The sequence below is a fragment of the Haliotis asinina genome, chromosome 11 (genome assembly GCF_037392515.1).
Source record: "Haliotis asinina isolate JCU_RB_2024 chromosome 11, JCU_Hal_asi_v2, whole genome shotgun sequence".
NCBI lineage: Eukaryota > Metazoa > Mollusca > Gastropoda > Lepetellida > Haliotidae > Haliotis > Haliotis asinina.
Genome location: NC_090290.1, coordinates 51402803 through 51414611, shown reverse-complemented (window position 1 = coordinate 51414611; position 11809 = coordinate 51402803). Strand labels below are relative to the sequence as shown.

The 11809-nt window shown below is 40.7% G+C and overlaps 1 protein-coding gene across 1 annotated transcript; it reads left to right on the top strand.

Annotated features, from left to right (window-relative positions):
* Positions 1 to 9358: 9358 nt before the first annotated feature.
* On the top strand, positions 9359 to 10498 carry LOC137255517 (probable G-protein coupled receptor 139). The gene has a single exon (XM_067792950.1). It carries the CDS (start codon positions 9359 to 9361, stop codon positions 10496 to 10498), a length of 1140 nt encoding a protein of 379 aa, XP_067649051.1.
* The last annotated feature ends 1311 nt before the right edge of the window (positions 10499 to 11809 follow it).

Sequence of the window (11809 nt, the reverse complement as noted above, 5' to 3'; positions counted from 1 at the left end):
AAATTCCGCATCGTAAGTACATCAAATCGAAGCGAAAGTTGAATATGCCGTTTAGTCGAACTCTGATAACGCGATATCTCCGTTGTCTCGATATAACATCTTGGTCCCGAAAAATCCATCCCTCTTATTTTATCATTATTCAAGCTCTTTTAACTCGATACGGATGTCTCGATATTTCGGATATCTCGATACAATTGCGAAATTAACCTTGTGACTCGATAGTTGCAAAGAAACTCAAAATTCACCTACCTTTCATGGGCAAGTATCCCTCTGAACGGTGGTTTGTACACACGGCGTGTCATGAATCAAAGGGACGCGGCAATGCAAACTAATTAGGTCTAATGAAGTTGAAGGTGTCACTTTTTGTTTGTTTAAATAGGATGAACTAAGAAGGAAACCCAAGTTCTATGGATAGTCAACTTTGTTATTGCAATGGATGCGACGTCTCGGTGTAGATACTCATGCTCGATGACATTGTCAGTACCTACACCAGAGCGTCGGATCCAATCCAAGAAAGAAGTTGACTATCCATAGCACTTGGTTTTCCTTCATCTATACAACTTCTAAAATGCCTTTCAAAGAAGTTAACTAACAAGGACCTACTCACTGCTACGACTAAACGCTACTACTTTCGAGTTATGTTTCAAATCAAAACACGCTGACAATCCGATGTGCAACACATGACTAATATATGCTTGTTGATTTGATTCTAAAGTGCGGACGAAGAAATATGAATTAGGAGTCAATTTGAAAACTATTGAGTTGTGGGTACGGCTATCATCATCACGTATGAGCAACCTACCAAAGGACCTGGCTTATCTCTGGGGATTACTAGATAAGATGCTGGTATACCTAAAAAGAAAAAGCTGACAGTAAAGAAGATTGAGACGAAGTATGAAGCTATTATCGCAGCTGAGAATGACGGAAAATCGAAGCATTGCTAAAGGGTTTCACAGAACACTTTTTCCATGTGGATAAGAAATTCTGATAAAATGAAAGATCCGTTGGAGAGTTCATCCTTCTCCCCAGCTAGAAAACATGTACATTGTACTCAGTTACAATGGTACAGACGAGGTAGTGCTGACAGAGACAGAGATAACAGCGTTAACATATTGGGAGATATGATTTTGGCCGTTTCATGTATAAAAGGGTGGTTTGATAGATTTAGAGGCAGACATGACATTGTCTTCAAGTGTGTGGAGAAAAGCTGCTGTCAACACAGACTCCGAAGCTATGAAACAGTGGCACACTACTGCTTCAATCGTATGATGGAGGCGACATGTACAACGCTATGGAACAGTGACACACTACCTTAGCAACAATGCTTTAATCGTGTGATGGAGGCGACATGTACAACGCTATGAAACAGTGGCACACTACCTTAGCAACAATGCTTTAATCGTGTGATAAAGGCGACATGTACAACGCTATGGAACAGTGACACACTACCTTAGCAACAATGCTTCAATCGTATGATGGAGGCGACATGTACAACGCTATGGAACAGTGACACACTACCTTAGCAACAATGCTTTAATCGTGTGATGGAGGCGACATGTACAACGCTATGAAACAGTGGCACACTACCTTAGCAACAATGCTTTAATCGTGTGATGGAGGCGACATGTACAACGCTATGGAACAGTGACACACTACCTTAGCAACAATGCTTCAGTCGTGTGATGGAGGCGACATGTACAACGCTATGAAACAGTGGCGCACTACCTTAGCAACACTGCTTCAGTCGTGTGATGGAGGCGACATGCACAACTCTGTGAAACAGTGGCACACGACCTTGCAACAATGCTTTAGGATGGAGATGACATCTACACTGCCATGACATATATCTGCTACTCCATCTCGCGGTAATAATAACTCGGGATATTTTGACATGTTATGATGTGACAGTTTAATATAAGGGGCATTATTGAGTATCTTTCCTCGTTTCCTGATACTACCAAATCCTTGTGAGTATTTCGAAACACCAATCATTAGTCTAGCACACGTTCAACCTGTCCGTGTTAGAAGTGTTAACGACCTTGAACTGATTATACGCCCAAGCAACATCAATATGCCTGTAAACAAAAATCCATTTTCTGCTCTTATTTATTGAAATCAGTACAGGAAAATAACAGTGTAAAAGCTTAGAGGCCGGTGTACAAAGATAAACTTTCTCGGCGGTGCTCCAGCATCCCTAACCTACCTAAAGACCTACGGCGGTTTGAAAGTAAACGGAAATAATCAATACTCCCCATGCCTTTCAGAACAGAGAAGTTCCATTGGTGAAGAACTGTCTGTGTTAAAGGTAGTTATGCGGGACTTGTTTTAATGTCTGTTATTGCCAAGAGTTCGTCCTTTTCTGATCTCAGTGATTTCGAAGGATGATATGGATTGACTCTCTCAGGTAGGCTGGTGACGTTTCACTGTTGTTCGTAGACTGTTTTACTGAGTAAGACAAGCAGATAAATGATGAATAGATCATATGCTCTGGACGTTACAGTTGTCATTTCTGAATGTAATGGAAGAATGAGGAAGAATTGTGTTCACGTGTTCTGATGACTTGCTACGTGGGTCCTGCTGAGTGGCCTCAGGTTTTGAATAGGTAATTCAGACGCACTCCTTCTGATCTGAAAATCTGATTTAATTCGTCTGTATTAGCACTAACGCCACGAAATGAACTTGTCTTTGCCTTATTCACCGACTTCGTTAAAAACTATTCAACATAATATACCATTACAAAGGAGGGGATATTGGATTTACAAGGCTGATAATATGTCAATGATGAAGCCAAGGAAGAAACGGAAGGAGAAGATAAATGAAGGAGAAATGTGACAATTTATTCCATCCCTTTCCCTCTTTTGTTAATGGTATAATATGTATATTTTCGAACCAGTTTGAAAAAGGGAACTAAGAATGTGCCCAGGAAGTGTAGTGAAACTGCAGCAAAGAGAAACGGCTAAAACGTAGGTGTTGGAAATTTAAAAGCGTCTTAAAATACTTTGACGGCTCAAAGAATTCTTATTGGCATGTGATTTGTAACACGCAATGTAAATGGTTCTTTATTAGTTGATTCGTTACTGCACTGATGCAGTAATATAAGAGAACATAAACTGCCATGGTTTATACATTGCACAGGATTCAGTGTATAAAATAGTTTGAATAAAGCAGTGAAAGTTGGTGAAATAAATGTCTACATATGAACTCATAGACAGCTAATCGAAAGGATTCCGAACTCCGGACACTGCATGCGTCATAATATGATCTATGACAGTCGGCGATTCAGCTCCTCCGTGGAGAGTTTGTCGGTTACCGTGGCAGCTCACACATACATTACACTGCACTGTAAGAAAGTCAGATACATAAATGGCTCTCTGTAAATATTACGCTGCAAGTGAGTCACATCATTTAACAACGAGCTATAAATTCTGAATCGTAAATATATCAAATCGAAACGAAAGTTGATTATATACAGAGTTATAAAACAGTGGCACACTACCATAGCAACACTGCTTCAATCGTGACGTAGTGAAGAGGGCATTGCTGTCCATGTTGCTTCAAACATGTCGGGATGTGACAGTGAAAATCACGAACGTGCTACTGTTGATGATAACCTCCTGTCTCGTTCCTCAGTTACCGATGACGACATCGTTGATAAGGTGATCGCAGCCAAGCAACAAGTCTGTGACTGTCACGATAACATTGACAAGGGTAGTGTCAAACAAAAAATGCCCTCGGAAAAATGTACTGATAAAAATAGTACTAAATTTGTCCAGGAAAGGATGTCTTCCAGGAAAAAGGTCTACTTTTATCTTTTTATAACAAATCTTAAGAAAAAACCATAGATATTCGTTGTTTTTAAAAACTTTATTCCCATACATCAATGCAAATTGACAAAAGCACATTTGCAGGAATTTAAAATTTTCAATGTTTTATTAAAAAGGGCCCATTCACATACAACAATGAAAGCTGATAATAAAAATGCATCTGCACTCATACATCAGGACTTTTTAACTCTTCAATACTTTATTCTCATTGACACTTTCACATTGCACCGTAAAGTGACAATTTACAATTTGCAAGGTTAATTTTTTATGCTGTCCAATATTGATGGCTACACCATAAAAAATGGGATTGATTTTGTTTAAATGTCTTTTATTCCGTTCAAGAAGAAAGAAAAGGATTGCACACAGGCCTATTTGGCTATTATTAGCGCCGCTACATACTACATGCTAAGGTTCACAGTTATGCATAATGTCGTAGATATTCATAATAGTTATAACAGGTTATCTCTGAATAATATCTGACAAACAGAACTCAAACAGTTCTCTACAAGCCAGTTTGCTAAAACAGGCTTGTCGTAAATGCTGATTATTCTTCAAATCAAGCATCTAAAATCACACTTTGACAAACAGAACTCCTGGATTAGATCTGCCCAGTTAAAATATCATCGTTCTTGGTTAACTCGGTATTTTATTCACGCCTTTGATGCATAATCAATTTATGTTTTCTCTATAATAACGTTGATGCCAACATCCATTTAATTTGTTTCCGGTACCTTTCTATCCACAGCTTTTTTCCCTATAATCTGACAATTCAGCCCACCTCTGCTAATCGCCCCTTAAGCTACCTAGGCACTGGATGCGTTCCCAAGACTTTTGAAATCGAGAGATGGAGGACGAATATCACAAGGATGTGTCATGTATCGAGAATGGTTAGCTCCTATCGCTTTCATGCCAATTCCAAATGCCCGTCATTCTTAACTTTCAGAATTATTCGTTTCCTCCGTTGAATAAATCCAACCTATGTTTTATTCAGGATAGACACTATAACATAAACTGCAACCCCCCGTGAAGAAATATATATATATATACATACATGAAATAAACAAACGTAAAATCTCCTATTTGTGGTGTTTACTTTGATAGTGATAAGTGATGATATGCCCTGGTCGGATGTCTCGAAGTTCGGATAGCTTGATAGTTTTTCTTGGTCCCATGAATATCGAGACAACGGTGCTCGATTGTATTTGAGTGTATTCAACAAATTCCTAGAAATTAATTCCTAGAAATTAATTGATGCTATGAGCATAAGACAGCCACCACCCTTTGGCGTCAGCTGATGGACACGAGCGGCAAATACTCGGATATGTTCAAGTACACTGAGTTTAACGACATCAGTAAAAGTGCTGTCTGCAAAGTGGTGCCAGCACTCTCCAGCTGATGGACGTGAGCTGAAGGTACACCCGTGTGATCATGTACAGTGAGATTAACGATATCAGTAAACGCAGTATAATGATGATCTGATCCATAAATCATGAAGTGGCCTGTCCAGGCATGACTGTATTGTTTACAGGCTACAGTTGTCTAACGGGAGTACTGCTCTGTGGCGTTAGGCAACAAAAATCCTTACCATCACCTTTAGCGACCACCTCGCGCTATCATTGGATCTAGGTGTTGCATTCATATATAATTTTAACTGCTTAAGCGTGTTCTATGCCCAGTGGGAATTATTCGGCAGGCAGCGAGACTGATGAGAAACTCTGGCCACGACGTTCCAATGTTTTGTCTGTGTTGTCAGAACCACAAATGAACATACATTATTACGAACGTCCATTGTTTGCTTATGTTGGCAGCCCCGTAAAAGATAGCGCTGGGTAGAATAATAATTAGCTGTTTCCCTTTCAATATTCATAAGAAGTCTGCCTTTAGCAGAGATGATCAAACGCATCAGAAGGAGTTGCTTTTGTAGCCTTGTACCAGAAGATTCCCTGGAACTATGTCATGTACTTATTTTATGGAAAAAAAACAACGACAGAACTTTCATCAACCTGATTAGCCAACAAGCTCAAGAGAACTTATATGAAGACCATATATTGTATAGATATGTTTGTTTGTCTCTACGTGATGGGCCGCCAGGGATCTCAACAGAAAAGCATCGATTATTTCTCCATACTCAGTATTTCATTTTCTAATGCCACGGTGTGAGGGCGTGGCTGAAGGGGTTAGTGAGGTGGTGGGGTGGGTGAGGGGTGGGATGGGCGGTATGGGGAAGACTCAGAGAGAAGGACAATCTAACTGAGCTGAGTTCCATAGTGGGATTATATAAAAACTCAATCACTGATTAGTGAGTCGTTAGGGATTACATATATTTAAAAAGCTAGTGGGATACAAATGCATAAATCATTTATTGACATCATTACAAATAAAACTTTTTGACAACAGCGTACAATTCTCTCCTGCGAACGAAGAGGGGAGCGTCTCCGTGTGGTACTGTGAGGGGGATAGCCGATGTGGGACGCTGTTGCATTCATGTACATGTCCGGGGGTAAAGTGTCTTGTTTACAGGCTTCTCTAAACCTGTCATCGTGACAATTGTTGTGAAAAATGAAAGCTATGTGTTTTCCCAACCTACTGTCATTTAATCTTCTCACCTGTTTTGTCCAGATTTCGAGTTACAAATTGTTTTCATAGACGATTCTGTCGACATCGGTGATGATGATGACATGAGTGTTATAAATCGTTATATCACAAACTGTATCATGCTAAATCTTTTTGTTCATGACTCAATATTCATATTTAACTACGAGTAGGTAGCAGTTTTGTTTTTCTAACATGATGAAAACGAGCAAAAATCTTATTGATTCTCAAAATGACTTAAGCCGACGTCACGGTTTTAGAAATGGAAACGCTCCGCCAGTCTAAGTATAAATGCTATTTAGGTTTGTTTCACTGAGTTACAAGATCAAAACTTCTTTCTACTGGCAGCAAAATATGTATTTGACTGACGGACAGTAGGATTTTGCTTGACAAAGCTATTCGGTCTTAGGAAGTACGAATACTCTTTACAATACAACCTCGCTTCCGAGGAAGGAATTGTTATGCTACAAGATGTGTCATGCAAAATCCTTTTGGTCAGCAATCATTTATTACATCCAGTAAGTAGTTTTGACTTTGTAACTCGATGTAAACAATAAAAATAGCGTTTACTTCCATGGAAGCGAGGTAGGAGGCAAGTCATTATACTACAGGCTTAGACAACGCTCGCTTCGTACTCAGAAACACAATCCATATAGCACTGCGGGGATCGGTGGGAATCTGCGCATGGTGTTTTTATTGACGGCGAATGACTAAATGAAAAATCCATCCTCACATTACGTCACTTCCGGGTCGTTGCAGTGCTCTTACGTAAACATGTCTGTACTTTCGTTGGCATGCCAGAGTGAAGCAGACGTTGTTTTGGCAACTTTTAATCGTTCTGTATTAATTAACAACAAGCTTTTTAAAAGAATGGATTTAGTGTTCCGCTTAAAGTTAACCACAAGTTTTCATATACAAAAAGAACAACGAAAATAAATCTACTGATGACGATTTATTGTGTTTGTATGTGCCATTATTATTGACTGGCGATGATAGTATATCTGCTATTATTACTGAATAGTGATGACAATGTATTGTGTCTGTATCTGACAGGCAGTGTCTTTCTATCATCATTAATGTCTAGTGATGACAATGTATTGTGTCTGTACCTGTTAATTAATGACTACTGGTGACTGTGTATTATGTCTGTGTCTGGCGTGATTATCAATGACTGGTGATAACTATGTATTGGTCTGTCTGGCACGTGGTGTGTGTCTGATGTTATCAATGGCAGGTGATAACGATGTATTGGTCTGGCAGGTGGTGTGTGTCTGATGTTATCAATGGCAGGTGATAACGATGTATTGGTCTGGCAGGTGGTGTGTATCTGTTGTTATTGATAACAAGTGATGACGATGTATTGGTCTGTCTGGCAGGTGGTGTGTATATGATGTTATTAATGACAGCAAACTAGGACATACTCTTTAAACTTTACAAACACTTCAGTTTCCAACTACCAGTATTTGTCAACATATAAGAGGTATAGCTGGTCCTAATGCCCCTTGTACTCCGTTTGTGCACAGCGTTTAGTAAAAACGTATTGGAGAGATTTACTAATACCTGGTATTTTCTGTGATGTAAAGTACTGACACCGTGTCACCATTTCAAACTGGAAGATATCCTCTGAGACTCTGACATGACGTCATTCACTCAGAGACTGGTCACCGTCAACCAATCATAATCGAGTATTCATCGGCTTCCTTTAAAGTCATCCATCTGTGCCCTACAACAACTACGACTTGTTTAAGGCAACAGTAAGGAATACACTGTCCACCACTCTTGGGATCGGGTGATTGGGGCTTATATTTTAGTGAGTGGATGAACATTGTGCAGAGGAAAGTATTGACCCAAGCCCTAGGGACAACACGCTTCCCAAAATCAGGGAAGATAAGTGTACAATTGATGAAATGGTTTGACTGTATTCCCAATCTCTCTTTTCACAGTAATTTCCATCTATAAATAGTTCAGGGAGAGATTTAAATGAGCAATCTGATATTCTGATATCTATTACACTGTAAGGTGCCCCAGTGTCACCCCAGATCATCGCACCGTAACGTCCATTATTTGAAGGTGACATTAAGATGCTAAATAATCTAGAATTTATAAATCTTGAAGTGCTGATTAGTGTTCTCTAATAACTGATAAATCGATACTGATGTGCGTGTCTTGTTTAACGCCGCCCTCAGCAATAGTTCAGTTATATGACAGCAGCCTGTAAATAATCGAGTCTGGACCGGACAATCAACTGATCAACAGCAGGGTTATCGATCTACGCAACTGGGGTATGATGACATATGTCAACCAAGTCAATGAGCTTGAATACCCGATTCCATTGATCACCTCTTACGACAAGAAATGGATTCACAGGAAGTGAAAGGGGCTGTGGGTTAGCCTAGTGGTTAAACTGTTCGCTCGTCACGCCAAAGACGTTCGATTCCTCACATGGGCACAAAGCTCATTGCCTGCGTCCCCCGCCGTGATATTGCTGCAATACTGCTAAAAGTGGCGTAAAGCTGAACTTGCTCGCGCTCACAGGGCGGGACCTCCAGAGGCTTACCATCCTTCAGTTACAGTATTCCCCTGAAAACTGAAGGCGAAAGGTGAATGATAAAATGAATGGACAAGCGTAAACTCAAAGATTTAAATTGAAAGTTATCTTATTTCAAAATACACAAATACCTGCCAAACAAATAAATACACGGATGGGTCATTTTCTCTTTAGAAAAGTATTTCAGATGTAGCAATAGTTATTCACTTCACATTGAGTTATTCACGAATGAAAAACAGCTTTACGGCCTATGTTGATAGTACCTCAGTAAGTGAGAGAAACGGGGACACGAACGAATGATTTGTCATAACTATTTTTTGTGTTTGTTTATAATGAATTGATCTATATTCTGTTCCAGATGAGCTAAACAAACAAACCCTGTCTCGTCCTAGAGATGGCCACCGATAATACAACAGGAGGCTTCCAATCCTCCAACGTCAACCTATTGACAACGCAAGTTGACAGTAGTTTGGGTTGGGTAGTCAAATCTGTGTATAGTGACGTCAACGTGACATCACAAACCACACCAGTGACGTCAATCGAAGACTATACGTATACTTTAGCTGTTATTGGCAATGTGGAAAGATATTACATGTGGTTCATACTGGTACTTGGTTTCCCTGGCAACCTAGCGAGCATAGTGACCATCCTGAGAATGTCAAGCCTGAAGTCAGCTACATTTTACGTGGCCGTGTTGGCGACTGTAGATAACACTGCTCTCATACTGAAGACGGTGTTCATGGAGCTACTGCACCAGCCTCATGCGTTCTCAACTACGGGCTGCAGATTCATGTGCTTCTTTGGGCTTGTCACTGCTGCTTTCTCCAATTGGCTATTGGTTGCCATGGCGACGGAACGCTTCATGGCTGTCCGATATCCTATGAAAGTAGCCAGTATCTGGACTTTGCGTCGCGCTTTGGTTCTCACCGCCGTCTTATTTTGTCTCCTCGCTATATTACATCTTCATATTTTCTGGACAATGGTCAACGCTATCAATGGCTGCATCTACTCCCCCGACTACAGCTACTTCACCATGGGTACGTGGTACTGGATCAGCGCGTCAGTGTACGCCTTCATTCCCTGCAGTGTGCTCATCACCTTCAATTTGCTCATCGTCCACAGTATTCAGAAGTCGTCAAAACTTCGCCGACAGCTGACAGTAGAGAGAGACACCGCCTTCAAACCACAGAGGATTTCTGCCAATCATGACATGCAAATAACTATCATGCTTATCAGTGTGACCATCGTGTTTGTCATATTGACCATCCCTCGCTGTGCCGTCATGCTCGTCATCACAGGCAATCCCCCGCAATCACCATTGGAGCAGGTGCGACATCGTCTTGTGGACGTGCTTACCTCCTTGTTCGCAGACTCCAACCACGCCATCAACTTTTTCCTGTACTTCTTCGCGGCCAGGCAGTTCCGCTTGCATTTCCTCAAGACGGTTTTCGGTCAGCGTCGGGGCAGCATCTACATCACGTACACTAAGAGGTCATCGACGGTGAGAGAGGATGAGGTCCCAATGAATATTTGACCCTCAGCAGTAGAGCGTTGCCAATAATGTACCCCCTCCTCTGCAGAGGTCAACGCTCCAATCACATACAGCAAAACCTGATTTACCCAAACTGACAAATCACGGGAATGTCGCCGAATACAGACGAACATCGTCCCTAGCAGAATGCTGGGTTTCTAAAAGGTGAAGTACTGGATATCTCCTGATATCAATGTATGCATGAGATGAAACCCCTCAACAATGATAAGAAATTAACATCTTTTTCTTCCATTCTGAAATGAATTCAGATTCACATGCAGATCACAACTCAAACACTGTTTTAAGGTGACCTCACTGTATTGTCAGTCTCTTAGAGACTTTGTACACTAGGCGGTGCCAGCAGATGGATTCAAACCGCCACGTGTGTGTTTCGGGGTGAGGTGCTGTGCAATACAGGCAACTAACGGAAGTCTATATAAATATACGGATGTCAATCATGTGCAATTGGAACTGTTCATGCAAGGCTGGAATGCAAACATACAGACATACAGATGTACAAACAAACACTAAACGTATAAATTGAAAAAAAATATGGGTGTCATAACAAAAAAACATACAACCCGTATTCAGAATGTTGTGTTGCAGATGTGTTCAGAATGTTGTGTTACAGGTGTGTTGTATTTAGTAAATCCTAAGAGCACAGATTTGTTGCAAGTAAATGATTCGCCATGAAAACAGCTATCTTCATATGCTTACCCTGATATGTAGTAGATGTGTGTTAGAAGTGCGATATAAGGTACATCCTGGCGTACCTTCATGTTCCTCTGGCAGAAAGGAGTCAGGTCGTATACTTGGCTGTCTCCAGCACAGTGATGTAGTGATTTATGGATAACTACTACCACAGAAGTGAGATTGTACAACAGTTACACTGATTTAGACAAAACCACCACGGGAGGAATAATCTTGTCGCAGCGTTCTGTTGAAATTAACACCAGAAAACTTAGGTGTCCGAGATTTACTGACCTGATGGCGTGAAGACATCATCACAGAGCTGATGTGTCACATATGGTTGTGTGATGATGCACTGGACAATACAGATGTGTGTCGTCACAGATACAATACAAACATCAACACAATGATTTGCACAGTGCCAAACAGCACCACATAAGTGATGTGTTCAGCTAGTTTTTACAGCGATCTTGTGATGTGCAGATAACAACACCACGGAAGTGAAGTGTTCAGGTTACAGTGATCTTGTGATGTGCGGATAACCAACACCACGGAAGTGAGGTATTCAGGTTACAGTGATCTTATGATGTGCGGATAAACAACACCACAGAATTGCCGAAGTGA